At 51.4% G+C, this 20,073-nt stretch overlaps 6 protein-coding genes across 6 annotated transcripts; 3 read left to right on the top strand and 3 right to left on the bottom strand.

The window, feature by feature from the left end:
* Window positions 1-623: 623 nt before the first annotated feature.
* On the top strand, window positions 624-2,109 carry VTJ83DRAFT_2831 (uncharacterized protein; the record flags this gene model as incomplete). Its single annotated transcript, XM_071009145.1, has 3 exons — window positions 624-654; window positions 862-886; window positions 948-2,109. The coding sequence occupies 3 exons, from the start codon at window positions 624-626 to the stop codon at window positions 2,107-2,109; spliced, it is 1,218 nt and encodes a 405-aa protein (XP_070866712.1).
* A 1,048-nt stretch (window positions 2,110-3,157) lies between these two features.
* Window positions 3,158-4,594, bottom strand: VTJ83DRAFT_2830 (uncharacterized protein; the record flags this gene model as incomplete). Its single annotated transcript, XM_071009144.1, has 3 exons — window positions 3,158-3,866; window positions 3,957-4,183; window positions 4,259-4,594. The coding sequence occupies 3 exons, from the start codon at window positions 4,592-4,594 to the stop codon at window positions 3,158-3,160; spliced, it is 1,272 nt and encodes a 423-aa protein (XP_070866711.1).
* Window positions 4,595-5,760: 1,166 nt separating this feature from the next.
* Window positions 5,761-7,459, bottom strand: VTJ83DRAFT_2829 (uncharacterized protein; the record flags this gene model as incomplete). The annotated part of the gene is made up of 4 exons (XM_071009142.1): window positions 5,761-6,106; window positions 6,177-6,765; window positions 6,850-7,280; window positions 7,344-7,459. 4 exons carry the CDS (start codon window positions 7,457-7,459, stop codon window positions 5,761-5,763), a joined length of 1,482 nt encoding a protein of 493 aa, XP_070866710.1.
* Window positions 7,460-9,321: 1,862 nt separating this feature from the next.
* VTJ83DRAFT_2828 (uncharacterized protein) lies at window positions 9,322-10,795 on the top strand (the record flags this gene model as incomplete). Its single annotated transcript, XM_071009141.1, has 5 exons — window positions 9,322-9,507; window positions 9,662-9,696; window positions 9,776-9,845; window positions 9,930-10,306; window positions 10,402-10,795. The coding sequence occupies 5 exons, from the start codon at window positions 9,322-9,324 to the stop codon at window positions 10,793-10,795; spliced, it is 1,062 nt and encodes a 353-aa protein (XP_070866709.1).
* A 1,456-nt stretch (window positions 10,796-12,251) lies between these two features.
* VTJ83DRAFT_2827 (uncharacterized protein) lies at window positions 12,252-13,460 on the top strand (the record flags this gene model as incomplete). The annotated part of the gene is made up of 2 exons (XM_071009140.1): window positions 12,252-12,772; window positions 12,881-13,460. The coding sequence occupies 2 exons, from the start codon at window positions 12,252-12,254 to the stop codon at window positions 13,458-13,460; spliced, it is 1,101 nt and encodes a 366-aa protein (XP_070866708.1).
* On the bottom strand, window positions 13,348-14,268 carry VTJ83DRAFT_2826 (uncharacterized protein; the record flags this gene model as incomplete). The annotated part of the gene is made up of 3 exons (XM_071009139.1): window positions 13,348-13,497; window positions 13,575-13,659; window positions 13,694-14,268. 3 exons carry the CDS (start codon window positions 14,266-14,268, stop codon window positions 13,348-13,350), a joined length of 810 nt encoding a protein of 269 aa, XP_070866707.1.
* Between the last annotated feature and the right edge of the window lie 5,805 nt (window positions 14,269-20,073).

Genomic DNA, 20,073 nt, shown 5'->3' with positions numbered 1-20,073 from the left:
GGAAATACCTACGTAGGAGGTCCTCGATCGTGCAGGCACAGCGAGGTAAAGTACCTAGGTATCAAGCCAAGGTTCCTGCCTAGATGCACTGAAGCAGCCCGGCAACCGGCAGGCAACCGGGATGATTTATTTCGCCGTGCCCAGCACCTTGCACCTCATGACGCCCAGTACCTAAGGTAGTTAGGTAGTTTAGGTACTCCGTACTTTTTTTTTTTTTTTTCTTCCAAGTTCCACGGCCTGGGCATACGTACACAGCACTGTGTCGGCTTCCCATTCGGGCAGTAGGCTGACCCTAGACGCCCCACAGCTGGGCATCCGGAGCCACTTCCCCTTGCTGCAGGTTCCCACTCACCTCCCAAGACTTTCCAAGACCCCAGCCGCTCTCGGGCTGAGTGGACGCTGGCCGTTTGGTGACAATTGCCCACCTCGCTTTCGCTTTCCAACGCTGCCACTAACGTTAGTGTAGCAAGCGTTCTCTCGACGGAAGCAGTTGGCGCCGGATTGCGAACCCGAAGGCACAAGTCAAGGAGCACGATACCTGGTAACTACTTACTGGTTGATTCGATCCAACGTTTCGCGGCGATGGCGCGACTGCGTCTGGGCTACACCAAATCGCGAACCGGATGTTTGCGCTGCAAACAACGCCGCGTCAAGGTGCGTCCGTCTCTGTTCTTTCTCTTCCCCATCCACCCAGGGTATCTATCCGGCCCTGGCCCGACTCCATCCACCCATCGGGCATCGGCATTGTTGCATCCACCCATCCGCGATGGCTATCTCGCTTTCATTCCAAGCATCCCCGCCATGCGACAAGGAGACAGGACCAACTCTCCGCTGACACTTGTGCCACCCCCTCTTCCATAGTGCGACGAGGCCCGTCCCGCCTGTGGTGCGTGCGTCCGCCATGGAATAGAGTGTAGTTTGTCGACTGCACCACCCCCATCGGCTAGCAAACGGCCGTCACCTGTGAGGAGGAGCCGTCCGATAAATGCCCCCGCTCCTGCCCCCGCCACCATACAGCCCCCCACTCCGGCACCCTCCGGCGACCATGCCGGCTCGGCCCGCTCGGAGCGCGGCCCTTCTCCGGATGCCTCGGCCTTGACGCCCGCCCTCACGCCGTCGGCCACCTCACCTGACCCTTTTCCCTACTTGGCCAAGTTCGTCACGGGGACCGTTGATGAGGATACCACCGACTGGGTCGTCGACCTCGAGCTGCTCCACCACTTCACCTTGTTCACCTACAATACCTTCGTCAGGGATCCCAATTCCGAACCCATTGCCCGCCTGTGGAGGGTCGAGATCCCCAAGCTGGCCTTCGTCCATGTCTTTCTCCTCCACCAAATCCTCGCCGTCGCTGCTTACCATCTCGCCTACCTGAAACCCGAGAGCCGTGCCACCTACTCGTTGCGCGCTTCGCACCATCAAAACGCTGGCATCCGGAAGATGCGCCATGCCCTGTCCGAAATCACCCCGACCAACTGCCACGCCCTTTTCGCCTCATCCTCGCTGCTCTGGATTGGCTCCCTGGCCGCCTCGTTCGTCCACCGGCCCCCCGGCGGCCCCATTGTTGATGACTTGGTCGATGTCATGATCCTGGTGAAGGGAATCGGCAGCGTCCTCTTCTCGTCTCAAGACGTGCTGCGGTCTGGCCCGCTTTCCGAGATGTTCGCCGCTCACCAAGGGCCCGATCACCCCAACCCGGCCTTGGACCGCGTCCTGCTGGCTATTGCCGACTTTCTGGTAGAGATCGCCGAGACTGAACCGGACGATCGTGTGCGCAGCATCGTCCATGGAGACGCCTATTGCCTTGTGTCAGCCATCCGCGATGCCCTCCTTAATGCTGCGACGCCCGAGTACCGCGTTGTGGCGTCGTGGCCCATCCAGATGTCGGATGAACTGATCCCCCTGCTGCGCCAACGCAATCACGCTGCTCTAGCTCTGCTGTCTTACTATTGTGTCGTCTTTCACGCTGCCGAGATGCAGGGCTACTGGTTTATGCAGGGTTGGTCTGAGGGCGTCATCCAGGATATTACGCAGACTGTCGCGGGGCCGTGGAAGCGGCATTCAGCCTGGGCTCAGGGGTGGATTACGGGGCATTCCGTCATGGGGTGATGGGGGTTCTGACGAGAAGTCGACTCGGGATGAAAAACTACAACCCACGCCACCCATCGAAGAGCTGCAGAGCCGCCGCGACGTGAACCTGCCGATGTCGCCTGGAACAGTGCGTCAGGGCTCGCACGAGGATTCATCCCGACACCTTCGGCACTGCCCCGCAGCATGACTTTGTTGGGATACCCACCCAACGCGACGTGCCATGAACGGCGCACCTAACTCATTCAGCTGACGCACAATGCGGCGATCGAAGCTCATCCTATTTGATAGGGCATGTGGTTGTCGGTGTCTGCTAGCGCGTGGGGGCTCCCTCAGCCAGAGACGATGGGCCCTCATGGCACATCTATCTGCGGTGCAACGGCGGATTCGCAGCGATAAAATCGGGATTCTATCCTTGATTTCTGCCGAGGTTGCGGCGTTCATGGTTGTACAAAGGCGGCTCACCCAGGCCGCAGGCACTGCCTCGCTAATAAGGGTGACAAACCCTTGTCGAAAAAGGAGCTGGGTTGCTCGATCATGTGGCTCCCAAAGGCTGGGGCGACTCCACGCCCCATCCATCACCAGTCAGCCATATCTGATCGGTCTACGACGGTCTTGGATGGGGAAGTTCTGTAGCCAACTGGATCGGAATAATTCTTTTTGGATACCTTGTCAGGTCATGCTCTTGTGGCCGGGATCCAGCATTCCGTGTCAGCAAGGCCGACGATGATCTGCGATTGAACACGGAGGCATAACTTAGACACATTTTCTTGGGGTTTGGTCCTGGCGATTCATAATGCTGACGGACCGCTCGCGTCAAACGGCAAAAACATCGGAGGCACTTGCTTTTTTGGGACAAAAAAAGGTTGTTATGCATGCATTGATGGTATCTACAACCGACGCCAAATGCGTCCCGAATAAATACAGAAGAATTGAGGGGGAAGAGATCCCCGGATTCCCAACCACTCTCACAACCTTGGTCAGCTCATCGAAGGTGGACGTTGCTCTAGCTTGTCCTGCTCAAATCCGCGCATTCACCGGCCAACCCATCCTTTTCCCCGGTACACGCTTACAGGCACTGGTGGTACCAGTCGTTCAGCTTCGTGCAGGTCCAGGGGCTCTGGCAGCGAGTGGGGCCGCTCCAGCCAATGCCACCGCACTGGCCCCAGCGGGTCTGCTCGGGGACGGGGACGGCGCTGCTGCTGGTGGTCGAGGTGGTCGAGGCCGAGGTGGGCGGAGCGGTGGTCACGACGGTGGAGAAGGTCGTGGTGACGGGCGGCACAGAGGTCGAGGTCGGGACCGACGAGGCAGTCTGGGTGGCGGCGGCGGCGAGGACCGACGAGATGGACGACCACGCAGGCTTCTTGTTGAAGTTCCTGTCGTAGATAAGCGCGTCACCCTCGCCCTGGAAGGTCTCGGGAATCCAGGAGTACTTGTCGGTGAAGGACCAGACGGTCACACCGACGCACCCGGGGACGTCGAGGCAGGAGCCGACGACGTTGGCGTAGTCGTTGCCCTGCTGGATGGAGGCCTGGGAAGAGGCCGGGAGGCGCGAGTGGCGGATGTCGAGCTCCGTGTAGGCGACCTCGACGCCGAGGGAGGTGAAGCGCCGGAGGACGGTGGCGAGCTGCTGGCGCGTGGGCGTGCTGCCGACGATGAGATGGCCCTGGAAACCAACGCCATCGATGGGCGCGCCGGCCTCCTGGACAATCTTGACGAGCTCGACGGCACGGTCCGTCTTGCCCTGGTTGTACTCGAGGTTGTAGTCGTTGTAGTACCTGGGGTGGGGGGGCAGAGTTAGCACGGCGCTCAAGAATGTCCTGGAAGCCCCGGCAGAGGAGAGAAGGGCCTTGGGAGGGATTGCTTACAGCTTGGTGTCGGGGTCGGCCGCCTTGGCGAGGCGGAAGGACAGCGGCAGGTAGTCGGTGTTAAAGACGCGCAGGAAGACGTTGTCACGCCAGTTGCCGTTGTCGTCGACAGCCTCGTTGACCACGTCCCAGGCGTAGCACTGGCCCTTGTAGTGGCCCATGACGTTGTCGATGTGCGTCTTCATGACGCTCTCGAGCGTCTGACGGTTCCAAGAGCCGGACGAAACCTACAAACAGGAGAGTCAGCACACCCATCTCTTCAGAACAATGCAGAACCGACGGGAGAGGGAACAGCCACTCACCCATCCGGGCAGCTGGCTGTACCACACGAGCGTGTGGCAGCGCAGGCCCTGGCCGTTGCGCTTGGCCGTGTTGGCCGTGATGTCGCCGGACTGGAAGTTGAACTGGCCGCGGTTCGGCTGCGTGGCGTCCCACTTCTGACCGTTCTCGGGCACCAGCTGGCCGAACTCGCGCGTGTCACCCAGGATCCGGGCGTACTGCTGGTCGTTGTTGATGGCGCCCTCGCGGAGCGCCGTGCCGAAGTACTTGAGACCGGCGCGCACCGCAAGCTCATTGAGCTGGGCAGACACCGTGGCCGGCGCAAGCAGCGCGGCCGCCAGGAAGGACTTGGAGTGCATGGCAAACGTAAGCCTGTTGTTCTGTCTTGGTTGGGTCCTGACTCGACTTCAGATTGGCCCGTCTGCTGAGGAGGAGCGTGAGGAGCGGCGAGCTGGAGGAGAGGGATGGCAGGAGACAAGTCCTTTATAGAGAGGGGGTCCCAGACACCCTCATGCCATCAGGCTTTCGAATCCTTCCATCCGACTTCTCGGCAACGGGCTCGCCGGCTCGACGTCACCCATGGGGTCTCCAGGGCTCTCACGCCATGGATGACGACAGCTTCCTGCATCTGGATGTTCCCATCGGTTGACATGCTTCTATTCCGGTCGTGGCGACCCTTCGAAGCAACGTCCCACCGATGGGAGGGCTCTCGAACCCGGAAATCCGGTGGAGTCTGACAGGCTAGAATCGCCTAAGATGCACCCAAGACCGTTGGCGAGTGGGGGGATTCATGCACTGGTGGCAGCTTCAACGGCGGCGCAACCCGGCTGTGTTCGGAGCATCTTCCGTGATGGCTCAAATCGGGAAAGCCAAGACGCCGCCGTTTCTTGTGGCAGGGCTTGGGACCTAGCGTCGTTCAGGGGATGCATGCCTCAACTTGGCAGTGTTCACCCTTAATACCGGCCTCGCCGGGGATTTCCCACGTGGCATTTTAGCCTGAAAACGCGGGGATACAACATTGCTGCAGGGAAGAAGTCTCGTCTTGCGCTTCGCTCCTCGGAGTTGGCGACCGGGTGCCGCTCGGCATGCCACGGCGGCAAGCCACCACCCAAGGGCGAGTGGGAGAATGTGATCAAGAAACCGCGGCTCGCGGACCGTCGATGCTCACGCTGGGGTTGCTGGGATTGCTGGAAAGGGTCGCTCGCTCGGCTTTCTTCTCGTATGTGGCAGCGCGGTGCGATCGAGCGCGTCGTGGGGCGAGGGAGAGCTGGATTCTCTCGGTCGGAATGCATCTTCAACCCTGCACTTCAGCACCACCCAGCTTTAGTAACTAGAGCCGACAGTCAAGAGCGACACATGCTAGGGTACCGAACAAAAGATTCAACCAGCCCATCAACAGAGCGACGCACGTGCCTCTACCGGCTGGCAGCTGGACACGGGATGGGCAAAATCAGGTAGTCTTCATTATAATACTTGGTATGTACACACCCGAATGATTTATACAGCCCTCCACACCCTCTGCAACTTACACAACCACCTTCTGCCTGCTGTGCGAGCACTTATGCCCATGCTCCGCCTCTTCAGCAACGGCCTTCCAATGCTGGAAAGCGCGCAGAGCACCACGGCGGCTGCGCGGGTTGAACGAGATCTTGCGGCGCTCGCCAACACCCTCGAGCGAGTTGGCCAGCGTGGCGAGGGCGCGCGCCGCCGCCTTGGCGTTAACAGTCAGCGCGTCCCAGTCGATGTTGTCGAGCGTGTCGCACGCCTGGTGGTAGCACGGATCCCAAGGCGCGCCGGCGCCCGTAAAGAGCGTGGCGGTCGGGATGCCGAGCTCGACGAAGCCGACGTGGTCAGAGCCGCCGCCGAAGGCGCTGAAAAGGAGGGGTTTGTCAGCCGCCAACGTTCGGGACAAAAAAAATAAAGCGGAAAGGGGAAACCTACCCGAGCTTCACCTTCTTCCCCTGGCTCTCCAGGTACTCCTGAAGGACCTTGGCGCCGGTGCCGCTGAGCTCGTCCTGGCCGATGCTGAACTCGGGGAACGGCGAGCCGATCATATCGTAGTTGAAGTAGAACTTGATCTTGTTGATCTCCTCCTCAGACAACTGGGAGGTGTAGTGGAGGGACCCAACCAGGCCGCTCTCCTCAGCACCCCACCAGGCGAAGCGGATCTTGTGCGGGTAACCGTCATACATGCGGAGGGCGGTCATGATTTCGAGAACGGCCGCGGTACCGCTGCCGTCGTCGTTGATGCCGGGGCCGGCTTGCACGCTGTCGAGGTGAGCACCGATCATAATGACCTTGTTCGGGTCGCCCTGCTTGGTCTCGGAGATGATGTTCCAGGTCTCGCGCGTCTCGGCGATAGAGTCGACCAGCAGGGTCACGGTGACGTCCTCGCACTCGTCCAGCTTGGCCTGCCACTCCGCGCCGACCTCGTAGGGGATGATGCCAACGGGCACCGTCTGGCCGATGCTGTCGGCGCCGAGGGTCGGGACGACGATGGGTCCAGGCTCCTGGTTCCACAGGATGACGCCTTGATAACCTCTTGTCAGCACACACACCCAAGCCAATCCGCCTGTTGCTCGCTTTCCGTTTTGTGGACCGGTATTTTACTTACCCAGAGCGCCGTGCTCCTTCGCAAGCCTCAGCTTGTCAGCAACAGCGCACGCGCCACGCTTGACGAGCGCCAGCTTCCCGGTCGCGTCAATGCCCTCCCACTGGTCGGCGTAGCAGCCGGAGCCGCGCTCGTCGTCGACAGGGACATCGATCAGCTCGGCTGTGACGCCACCCGGCAGCGGCGTGGCCGGGTTGTATTGGGGGCTGACAACCTCGACGTTCTTCCCATCGGGGCCCGTCACCTTAATGGCCAGCGTCTTGTCGTATGTGTGGTTGAAAGGCTGCACAAAGGTGTCGTAGTAGTCCCCGAAGCGCGTCTTGGCGCGCTCGAGGACAAAGTCGAGCGACGCCTTGTAGCCGGGCTCGCCGAAGGCACGGTTGCCGCCGTGCGTGTTGGCAATGTGGTTTAGGTTCCAGAGGACATTCTGGAGCCTTGAGATTGAAGAGCTTTGTTAGCAAAAATGCCGCCGCCCCTGCTTGCAGGCATTGACTTACTCCCGGGTCGTGATGTCGGCCTCGAGCTTCTCAGGGGTGAGGACGTTGTCGTGAGCGCTGGCGGTTGACGACAGCAACAAGGCTGCGACTGCCGCGCTGGTGCGGGGGGCCTTCATTGCTAAGCTGAGCTGGGCGTTCTCGTTCCGACAGAAGCGGTAAAGGATCAACTGGCGTCGATCCTCGTAATGCAAGAGTTGGAACGTGCAACTCGGGCTCTTTTGACCTCCTCTTGACAGGAGTTCTCCAACGCAAGACCGTTTGACCAAGCGCTCAGATGGACAAAACTCGACGAGATCAAGCCGGCGAGGAAGAAGCTCCTGTCAATAACTCGTTGAATTCCCGCCATCTTCTTATCATCGACCCGCTGAGCACCATACGAGCACATGCCGACACCGAGCTTCCCTTCATAGTCAGAAACATGGCATAGTGCCAAGTCGCTGCGGTGCAGGTTCCGCGAATGGAAGGTCGTGTCAAAACAGGCAAGTTACAATGCGCTCCCGCCACTAGACGCATCCCGTGCTGCGTCGTTCCTGGCACATGTGGAGGCCAAGGTAAACCTGATGTGGTAGGTCAGGTAGGGAATCCCTCACTAATGAATTTCGTCGCTTCATGCCGTGCATATCTCGAGGTCTTGGGCAGGTTCATCTGATGTTGACTCAACTCAGTCACCGAGCATCGCCAGTGACAGCAATCGGATTTGTTGATGGGCCGATTTGACCGTTGACAAAGCCAGCCGTTTCCCCGCTGAAGAACGTTGGTTAAATTGCCGATTCTAATTTCATCCACCGTGGGCATGCCGATCGTGTCAATCCCACTGTCTCAGCCATGACGCAATTCCCACACAAAACTGAGCAAGCCTGGCGCGCACCCGTATACGGTAGCAACCCCAGACTGCGTAATTATCCTACGTGACAAGTCGTCAAACTTGGGGAGATGTTGCCTTTGTGGAAATGGTCGGCGCAGTACCGCAGTCCAGCTTACTGTGTACTGTTACATGATTTCAGGGACCAGACTGGTGGGTCTCGGCGATGTTTACTGCGTAAAGGTTGTAGCAGTTGATCAATCAAGCCCCAAAAAGGCGATGATCATCGGTGATCGAAACTTTGACTGCAGCCGTCACTTCAGAGCAATAGCGCATGCCCTGCTTGGAGTAGTGCATGTTACCGCCGGGAAGGCGACGAAACGTCCATGATGATTGTTGCTGGGTCAGGAATGATGGGCGACCGTCTTGGCTCACCGCGAATCATCATGGTGTATAGGTAGCCCCATGTAGGTAACCCTGACACTCAGGAAACGTTCGACTAGAAGGGGTTTGAAATACATACGCATACGAGAACACATAGCCTTGAAATCCGCAGAGGGCAAAAGATAGATTAACTGCCTACCTTATGTACTAGTTATGTATTGATGCTTGGTCGCCCCTCACCTCATCGGTGTAGCCCCAGCGCAGATGGCGACCCGAAACAAAGAAAAAGCACAAGCCGCATCGGTAAAGCGGCATTCCCAGCAGCCGGCCGGGAACATCAGCCGCAATGCAGACCCGAGAATCTGGGAGGGGACTTTAGCGAGTCAGCTTGCGGGCACACCAACGTCCTGCCCAGACTCCCGGTGCCAGATGTTGCCGGATGCTTCCCCGACGGCGTCGATGCTGGCTCATCAGTCCATGTGGCGGCAGCACGAGGCTGACTTTATTGGCGTGCTAAGACTTGGTCAAGCCAGGGAGAGCATCGATCGGCGGGGAAAAAGAAACACCAACACGCCAGGGGAGAGACAGGTTCGCCTCCGTTGTGGCCTGCCTAGAAACCATCAAGCCATGCTTCCCTTTTAAACGGAAAGACTCTCCGGCGGAGTTCCATGGACTCTGAGATGAGACATTGTTGCTTCCTTCAAGTCTGACTCTTCCATACCAGCTCATGCCACAGCTGGTTCGCTTTCCTCGGTCGGTACCGGGGACGGCCAGCCGAAGTTGGGCGACGATATGTCTAGCAACGTGGAGAATGGGGAACCCCTATCCACCTTTCAAGGCAACCTAGCAACCAAGCTTGTCGCATGCAGCGCTGCGACCTTGGTCCTCGTCACGGTTCTGGTGTGTCTGCGTTTCTATATACGGTTCCAAATCATTCGGAAAGTTGGCCTTGACGACATTGCGCTCGGTCTCACAGTGGTCAGCAACCCTCTGAGCCCCCCTCTCCCCTCTTTTTTTCGCCCTAGTTTGTTTTTTCTCCGATTGGTGTATCTATGGGGTCATGTTTTGTCAACGCCCAGAGCTAAAGGGCGGAGCCCAAGAAAAGATACTGACATCCATCATCGTTGAAGCTGGCTTTGTATGGAAGTGCCATTGGGGCTGCAGTGGGTACGTACGCTTGGTGACTGCTTTTATGGTCCCGTACAATTTGCTTGGCCTGTTTATTAACTCGCGAGAAAAATTAGCGACTAAGTACGGCCTTGGATTTCATTATGACACTCTTTCTGTCGAAGAGAAGTCCATGTTTGTTCTTAAAGGTAGTTGGCCCCCGCTCTCCCCCAATAACACCATCTCCTACTCCACACTGACGCCACGCGGGTGCTGATCTCCTGTTTCAACAGCTGGTCTTCTTCTCCGCCCTCGGGTACCACTCCACTATCATGCTCCTCAGAGCCGCTTTTCTGCTCCAGTATCGTCGAGTGCTCCCCCTTCCCAGATTCCAACTACTCTGCGACATTGGACTCGCGCTGTTGGTAGTATGGACCGTGGCCGGCCTTGTCGGTGGCCTGTTGGTGTGCCTCCCGTTGTCCGGGAACTGGGATCCTCGTAATCTGAACTGGACTTGCGACCGCCGCCTTACCTTTTGGACCGCTCAAGGAATCGCCCATGTTGTCTCGGATGTGCTTATTCTCATCATGCCGATGCCGCTTCTCAAGACCTTGCCGCTGCCGAGGGCGCATAAGATTATCTTGATAGGGCTGTTTTCGCTGGGATTTTTGTGAGTCCGACATTTCTTCCTCAACGGCCCCTACGCGAAACCTTACGTTGGTTACCCAATGTCACCACTAACCGAGGCTTCTCCTGGTTCGTCAGCACCTGTGTCATCTCTGGCATCCGTCTATCGACTCTCCGAGACTCCCTCAAGAACCCAGACATGACCGTCGCATCCTGCAAGACTGTATTTTGGTCCGTTTCAGAGATATCATGCTCCATTTTCTGTCTCTGCATCCCAACGCTGCGTCCGCTCCTGGGACGATGCGGCTGTGACCGCCGGCGAGATGGAGGTAGCGAACACGCTGGTTTCATGTCGCCGAGCCGCGGTAGGCTGCAGGGAGTGGAGCTTTCAGAATCAACGGTGACCTGCCGTGTTGACGGCGTCAGTGCTGTGGACCCCATTGTGATTATCCCAAGTACAACACCTCTGTCACAGGATGTGGAATCATTAGGATCGCGTAAGCCACGAGATAATGCAGGCCAAAGTATATGACTACTTTGCTTCCCAGGTTCTACCGTCATAATGCTTAATGTCAGGGTGCTGCTTCCATGGCAATGAAACCAATTTCATGCCAAAGCCTCGTTGTGTAGATCCTCACCGTTCCGCTACTTGGAGGCCACGGGGCCCTGTAACAGTCTCACCGCCTCTATGCTGGCTCGCGCCCCCCGACTCCAAAATTGCGTCTGAATTGGGGCCGTTTGCGCTGTTACCCGGACTGGGTGCATCACCCCATGCATGTCGCCACATACCCATGGGTTGCGGTTGCGTAACAAGGCGCAACCCGTAATTATTATAGTAGACAACTCGATCCAGTTCTGCCGAAGCCCGAAAACGCTCCACAAAAACGACGAGGAGTGGCGGGTCGCAAGTCCGTCGCAGCCCTTGAACATTGGTTTTCAGGTACATAGGCAGGGTGCCGGCTATCGATCACACCTCAATGCGGTGAACTACGCAGTAGCTCCTTGCCTCAGCGTCTACCTTGAAAACCGCCAAAACAACGGGTTCTGGTGGGCGGGCTGGATTCTTCTCGCATACTTTATTAGCGGATCGCCAGCGCGGCCCTCATCGCCCACCTCAGCGTTGACTACGACAAGAAGGTAATCAAGGATCCAACACTTCGGCCTGCTGATACAGATATGCTTGTTGTCGAAAGCATTGTTAAGTTCTAGAGCAAGGCGGCGTGTTTAATGTGTCGTTGCTGCGAAATCCCTTCTGATGCACCTGTGCAGTGTGTGGTGTAGCCTAGTATCGCTCACTCACACGCTCATCTCCAGCGTGTGCAGTCTATTCACTTGATCCTATTCTGTATCCCCGTGAAGTTGACGATGAGGTAGCACAAAAATTTGCTCCTGCAGTATTAAACATTGTCGAGTAAGGAGCGAGCTGCAGACAAAGACTTAACCGTGAGACTTAAACCAGTAGAGTGTGGTCTCATTGACGCCATTTCTCCATTGTCCCTAAAACACTATTTCACCAATGGATGTATAAAAAGAAAAGTACCGGGGTGCCTAACTGTGGCCCTGACCATGGGTGTATTGTAGCATAGGAGGTATAATACGTGAGAGAACCAGTTCGATGTGTTCGATGCTCAGTCCCAACGATCAGGGGTGGCATGGTCAACGGATCCATCCCACTTGCTGAGGTCGGGTGGACCCGGGGCTCAATCTGATCCCCTGGGCCCCGCCATTTCAGGTGCCAGTCGGGTCCATTCCTCCCCGGGCCATTTCTTCGGTGGCTTGACGACGACGACCGACTCACTAGTTAGATCCACTCAATCCTTACAAAGCTTCCCGGCGCTACGACCAAATCCCCATGACTTCGCGACGCTGCTCTATAGTAGATCGTTTCGCGGTTCCTAGAAGATTATCACGATTGAAACACCAGCAAAACATCCCGAAACCGCCACGAATCCTGTTTTGACGCGTCTCGACAGAATTTCTAACGCGCCATGTCCACATCAGAACCACCCTCGTCTCAGCTCCCACCTGTCCCCCGCGGACAGCGCTGGTCCGCCGTCTCGGTCTCAGGCAACATTGATACCGCGTACCGGCAGCTCTGGAATACGCCTGAGAAGGCATACCAATTCATTTGTTGGTGCAGGCCGCCGTTTTCAGAGCCTGGGGATGACGAGGATGATGACGAGCAGGAAGAGGACGACGAGCCAGCCTGTGATGGCGGCAAGACGTGCCTCTGCGGCAAGCCGGCTGCCGACCACCCCGACCACAAGTGGATCGCAACGTATGCCTCGCGCCGAAAGTTCATCGGCCAGATCGATATGGCACAATTCCGCGATCCGAACAATTTTGACCTGGATTGTTACAACGACACCCCGTTGTACGGCATCATGGAGGTTGTAGAAAATTTGCTGCTCGACTTCGTTGAGGCAGACAAGAACTGGCGCGAGCAATGGGTCGTATGCGAGACCATGGCGTTCTTCTTGCATACTGAACTGGCCTTGGAGATGGGCATGTGAGTAAACTTCACTTGCCGTTTGCCTCCTCTCCCCGGCCATCGCGTCCCTCTTTGCATGCGAGCCGAGATGTGAGACTAACACAGGCGTTCTTCCCCCTCTCAAAGGGTTGACGATAGTGAGGGTCTCAACGAACTCATGCGCCTCGTTGGCCGGACTTTTCTTGCCATACTGGCCCGTCTCGAACGCGATAGCCGCCTGGGTCTGGACTCCGAGGTCAAGAATCTCGGGCTCATTATGTCGCTGTACGTCACGATTGCCCGTACGTGGCAAGAAGTTGGCCTTTTCGAGAATGGCAAGGAAGAGACGGTCGAGCTGGCTGCCGTGGACGGCTCCTCCGTCCAATACACCTTCAACATGGACGACTATGAAGACTATATCCTTGGCTACGCCGCACGCCACTCCATCAGGCTTCCAGACATAGAGCAACCCACCCAGGAGGCTGCTGAGATGCTCCCCGTTCCGTCGAAAGAGGACCCGTGGAACACAGCCTCAGCCTTCCTCGAGTATGAGAAGATGTACGGCAAGACAGACGGCCGTAGGCCGCCGGCGATCGGTGGTGATAAGTGCGACATCACGACGTGGAGCTCCGCCGAGAGGAAAGCAGCTTCCCACAATGGGCGCGATCCTCTTTCGAAGAAGGATCTGGAGATGCTGCGTAATGGAATGCTCCTAATGCTAGCGTAGGTGATATGGGAATGGCAGCCACTGGTTGTGATGGGTCCTGGGATAAGGGCGAGCGTCAGCGGTGATTGGACAACCAGTTGAAGAGGAATTGGATACATGGCCCCGCATACCTACCAGTATAATCTTCAACTCCAACCGTCGCAGAATGCCTGCTCTGTTGTTGATCTTGTTCATTCTGGTAGGAAATGATCCTCGGCATCTGGCCTGCGTCGTCTCAATCGTCAAAGTGCGACTGCACGTGATGCATCAAGGCTGCAGCGTCTCCTCTAAAATCACCGCAAACAGGACACATATCGTCTGCGGACCCATGGCGTGATGAGTCCACCAATCCTGCTGAGGTTGGCCTCTCTGCCACTGGCCCTGCATCCTGGGATCGATTCCCTGAGCCCTTCCCTTTACCTTTGGCCTTGGTCGGCTTGATGTAGGCATCCAGCCCGATCCCCCGGCTCGACAGAGGCTGTTCCTCTCCACGAGTATCCTCTACCATCATTGACCCTCCTCCGTTCCGTCGACCAGGTTCTCTCCTGCCCCTTCCTTCTCCATTCCTCGCCGAACCATCGTCTCCTAACAGCCCTGCATCCTCGGCAGCCTCCATGCAGGCACCCGCCCCTGTCGGGCCGGTGGCCATGCTCTGCACCCTCCCAACTCTGCCGTCGGTCAAACGCACCTTGATACCGCGCGGGTGGTTGCCCCGTGTCAGGAGCTGGCCCACGACGCCCTGCACGGTGCGACCCGTGGGCTGGTCGGCCTTGAGGACGATGTTGACAAGGGCACCAGGGATGACTTGGCGGGTTGTTGGGACTGGCATTTTTCTTTCGACCTTGGCTATTTGTCTGGCTGTTGCGCTTGTTGGTGGGGCAAGTGGTGGACGATGATTGTCGTGTTGAGCTTGTGAGTGATGAGTTTGCTCCCGAAGGTAGAATTGAGACCGAAATGTCAGTGGGGGCAATGTCACGTGCGAGTCCAAGCAGCGGCGCCGATAATGCGGGAGGCAGACCTGGTTTCTGACATCGCGCGGTAAGTCGCCGTCGAGTTCTGAGCTTGGCTCAAAAGTCAATCACTCGATAGAATACCTACTGAATTCTGGAGAGGAGACTGAAATGCAGAAATACAGAGCCACATCCCTAGTCCCACACAAATAAATAATCATCCCAGACCCGTAAGGATGCACTCGCAGGCCGCTGAGAGCTTGTTCTTTGTGAAGCCGGCAACCTTACCCCTTTGAATATAGTCCTGCAGACTGCTGCATACAGCATCAGTCTGAAAACCACACTCTGTTGTATCGCTGGGAATCCGCCTCGCACCATGCCAGGTGGTTGCTGATTAGACGGTTAAGTATGGTTTAGGGTTGTAAATGATATGAGGAGTCGGATGGCTTGCAATCTGCCTCACAACCTAGTCGTCAAAACAAAGAGTCTGGTATTTCCTGTCCTACAAGTTAACCTATTTGCGATTCCGCCATTGAAGTTCATCTGGGAACAATGTTATTGAGGCGCGGTGGAGTTCTGCATCCATCTGCGGGTGTAAATGCTAGCTAAGCAAATGTACTTCGCTATTAGGAACTGGATCGTGCACTCGGAGGTCCGGTTCGAAGGGCTGAGCTTACCAGGTAACTATTGCTCGTCATTGAACGTGACGACAAAATGATCATTCGTCATCTGCACAAGGACACAAGCCAGTGAAACATAGTTAGACCAAGTCGTTCATGAGACATACTGGCAAACACTTACAGGCCCAGCCATCTAGACCCCGCTATTAAAGTGTACCAACCTCGCAGGGATACACCCAGAGTGCGTCGGGTCTACCCTGGTCTCGACGACTATACGGCGTACAAGCCAACGACTGGCATGGACCCACGAGCCCAAAACAGCTCTCAGAGACGCAGCCAGAGGGGCTGAGTTCCGTTCTGAAATGAGAGAGGGAAAAGAAATAAAGAATGATCTTAAGAGATATAGGAAATGCCAGTAAGAGAAAAGAAGATGAGAGCGATGCAGCCAGCACACTTTTGTAGCTTGCGAGTATGCATTGAGAACATACGGTTATTGATTTCTGTGACAGGATCTATGGGGACTTATACCCTGGTCCTGAACCCCAGCAGGCATTCTGCCTGCTCAGACCGCCATTCTGGGCATCCATCGTATATATAAGGAGCCTCCAGGAGAGGCACATTAAATAGTTGTTTTCTTCTTTTAAATAACAGCTTCCAACTACTCCTTTCCGCCGTATACACTTTTACAGGTCCGGGCCATTATAGTTATAAGCCCGGTACCTTCCTACTACGTAGAAAGAGAACCTCCCCTTCTTATTATAAGCCTTTAAATCAATTTTTAAAGCGTTTAGCTCGTTTATTTTCTCCTCTCTCTCTTAAAACCTGTCGCTAACTGTTAAAGCACCTTCCTCGGTAAGATAGACTTAATCCTTAAGGATTATACTCTTAGCGTTGTATAGCTAAAGACCTTCCGCGACTAGGGACAATAGTTCGATTATATCCGAAACGAAGCTTATACCTATAGCGTATAACAGATCTGTAAACTAGAAGTAAACGTTAAAATGGTTTTGAAGATCCTTAATAATAATTAAAAGCTGTTTTATATAGACGTCTACTTAGAGGTCTAGCAGCAGCTTAGGATTTAATACTAGCGAGAGCTTTAAGATTAGTAGAACGTTAATCCGGAGGAAAGGGGTCCTAAACCGGAAAAACTAGGAGAACCTTTTAAGTCCGACGTAGATTATATATACGAGTAGAACCTTCTCCGGTACTTCCTAAAGATCCTATAAAACGATTCGAATAATTAAAGGAAGGCTTATAATACGGTATATTATTTTATCTTTAATATTATTCGGAAGAATCTGTTTAAAAACGCCTTTAATCTTTTTACGTTAATAAAACAGCTATAGATCTGCTGTAACCTCCTATATATTTTAGAAGCCTAAATTATTCCTATTTAAACGGTAAAAATAAAGGTATTTTATAAAGCTTTCTTTAACGTCTTTAATAGAGCTAAAATAGCTATAAACCCTTTTAAATAGTTTATAGACTTCCGCTGCGAGTATTATAATATACTTGTAAACGGAGTTACTAATATAATCGGTCTCCTAACTATTATAGCCTTTTTAAATATTGTTTAGAAGCGTATTACCCTAGAATAGGCTTATATTAAGTATATATTCCTAGCCGACAAAGTTATCCGAGACGACCCTAAGGAAACTATAGAGGTATATATAGACTAGTTATACCGATTTCTCTTTTAGAATAGAGCCGGGGTATATATTTTACTATATATTTACGCTATTTTTAAAGGATATAGATAGTTATCTGACTAATAAAACTTATTAAAATAAGGGTTTAATAAGAAAAATAACGGTAATAGTAAAGGTAAGTCTTCTAAGTTAAAGGGTAGCTATAGATAAAGAAAAGGTAAGAATAGTAATAGAAAAAACGGTAATTAAGGCTATAACTAGTCTAATAATGTTGCAGTAGCAGGTATATATAGTGCACTAGCTGATGGCAGTATCAGCGGATCCGTTTTTGCTGTCACAGTTATGAGCCCGGTCCTCTTCTGTTTACGCAGCGGTATGTTGATAACTAGTGCTACCTGCACTATAAAAAGTCATATACAATGAGAAGGCTCTAAGTTCGAAACCTGTATTTGCATACCTGACACAAAGGACGTTTTTAGGGTAGCGTCTGATAAATAAACACCCAGGCACCCCTCGGGGGTACGATGGAGGATAGAGATGAAATTTCCTTTAACTCCAAGTCAGGATAAATAAGTGTACCAGGGAACTTAGACCTCGACTAATTGCCTCGGTCTAGGGGGTGTGTTGCAGTAGCAGGTATATATAGTACACTAGCTGATGGCAGCATCAGCGGATCCGTTTTCGCTGTCACAAATAATTAAAATAGGAAAGTAAACCGAACATCGAAGGTTTATTATAACTGCCTATACGGAATCCTCGAACAATATTATTAGATACCGATTAAGTATTTTAATTTTAAAGCTATTATAACTAGTAAAAGCGAGAAAGGCAGTATAATATCCTAGGGCTTATATTAATATATCCTCGACGACCTTATAAAACTTTAATAAATAGACCTTAAAGACAAGTTATAAGTTTAAGGGATAAAATTCTCTGGTCCTGAAGTATTATACTTATTATTAGGACCGGGTAATAAAGAATCTTTTCCTAGTTCGATCGGAGTTAAGTTAAAACTCGATAATAATAAAGACTTTTTAAGGCTTTTTATTAAAGTAGTAATCCCTTACGACCTATAGGTAAGAATTCAGCTTCCTTTTAGTATCTATACTATATTTATTACCGACTATTACCCGCTTTATAATTCTACCTTTCTAAATAATTGCAAAGTAGTTTATATCGTTAACGATAAGTTATAATTTAAACCTAGATCCTAATATAAAGTCGATAACCTAGACGACTATATAAAGGCAGGTATAACCTTTTTCTAAGTATAAGCCTGTAGGCGATAAAGGTTTAGGAATATATTAAACGGTAATAAAGGTTTTAATACTAAGGACCTAATTCTAAAAGATACGGTTTTTATTAATAGGTTCTACGTTAATATTATATTAGAGGTAGCTTTTAAGCGGGCAGGCCTTTAATATTATAAGTAGGACGGAACCCTTTATTATAGCCCTATAAAGCGTAGTCTAGTAATAAAATAGTTAGTTCGTAAATATAATTTAATATTCCTCGAATATAACGTTCGTTTTATTTATTTAAGGGTTCCTCCGCCTAAGTATACCGTAACTATATCTTTTATTACTATTAAGATTCGTTTAGCTGCCCGATTAAAAAAGCTACTTCCTAAAAGAAAGGATATAAAGCGTTTATAGTACTTACGTATAGGATACGCAGGGCCCGAAGTAATATAAAAACTCGTCTCTGGAGCTAAAGGAGTTCGGTACAAAGTAGATAGTATCCTAAAAAAGAAGTATAAAAGTTGTATATAGGTATATATTACTTGAGTTATTTTACGCTAACCCTTTAAGAACCGTACTATAAGACTCTTTTAAAGAATTATTTAGGACCTTTTCGAGTTTAATCCTAGGTTTAACGGTTTAAAATAGCTACTTATAATTAAAGACGAGTAGAGTAGGAAAGTAATTATAAAAACTCTAATAACTAAGTCGCTATATACTGTAGCTAAATAGATTAAAGATACTATATTATAGGTTAATATATTATAGGTTAATATATAGTTTAGCTTTAAAGTCTATAAGATCCGGCAGGATAACGATACTAGTACTATCGGTATTAAAGGGTATACGGATTATAAGGATATAAGATTATTAAAAGAAGGCTTACTATACTTCTCGGAGCCCGCCTACTTTACAACCTATAGCTAGAAGCTACGAAAGCGGCTGCCTAGCTAATTAATATTATACCTTTATAATATAATAACTAAAAATTATTAAACGAGAAACTATATTTATAGTTTCGGCAATACTTCCGTTAATACTAACCTAAGTTTATAGATAATCGTATACGAAATCTAAAGCTTTACCTTAGTAACCTATATATATACGGATGCTAAATATACTTATTCGATAAGCAACGAGAGGCGAATACTTACCGGAAGTTATTTAAAATAACTAAGAGAACTTATATTGGTTATTTAGTTAAGTACTAGGCAACTAATATTTACCGGATTTAGGTTCCTTAGCTTAAAAGGGTTATTATTATACGGAACGTAATCTTTAATAAAAAGCTTTTCTATAAACCTAGTAAGGAATATAGATCTCTACAACCGCTCTAAATTATAAAGGATATTATAGAGCTATTTAAGTTTAATACAGGGTATTGGGACGCTAGTATAGTAAAAAAGCCCGACGATATTAACCTTAAAAGTCTAGAATACTTAGTATCTTTTAAGAAGCTAAAGATAAGTTTTAACTAACTAAAGGGTTAGGACTTAAGGGTAAAAGTATAGGTAAAGAGTATACTTTTTACGAATATCTTTACTAAACTATTAAAAGTAGGATCGTTTACAACTAGACTCCTAACCCTAAAGCCGTTTATTAATCCTTTATTGCTTTATATAGGATTTAGCAGGGTTACAGATATTAAACCTTATATTAGCGATACTTATCGTAAAAGTATAACAGTTAAAGACTAGTATCCTGTTAATAAAACCGTAGAGCTTAGTATACTCCTGTTAGGCCCCTACGATAATAATACTATAGGACTCTTTACAGTTAAGAAGGAGCTTCTATAGCCGGCAAACGGTATTTATAAACTATCGTAGAACGCTTATTATATTATAAATACTATAATAAAATAGTAGACTATAGAAAGATAAGACTTTAATCTAGCCTATATTAAACGTAAATACGTTAGGAAGGTATATAAGCCTACTGTACGTTAGAGTAGATAGTAAAGAGGTTAGGGGCTTAAAAGTAAAGACGATAACGATAAGTATAGATTTATCGGATTGGTATTCGGGATATATCGAAACGATAGTATATATTTACCGAATTAAAGATACTAGGAGAGCTTCTATATAACCTTTTTTCTAAATAATCCTATTTATAAAGGTAATAGCCTTTAAACTTATATTATTTATTGCGAAGTAACGGCGGCCGTAAACCAG

The sequence above is a fragment of the Remersonia thermophila genome, chromosome 3 (assembly GCF_042764415.1).
Source record: "Remersonia thermophila strain ATCC 22073 chromosome 3, whole genome shotgun sequence".
NCBI classification, from domain to species: domain Eukaryota; kingdom Fungi; phylum Ascomycota; class Sordariomycetes; order Sordariales; family Chaetomiaceae; genus Remersonia; species Remersonia thermophila.
This window is presented reverse-complemented; position numbering and strand designations above follow the sequence as displayed.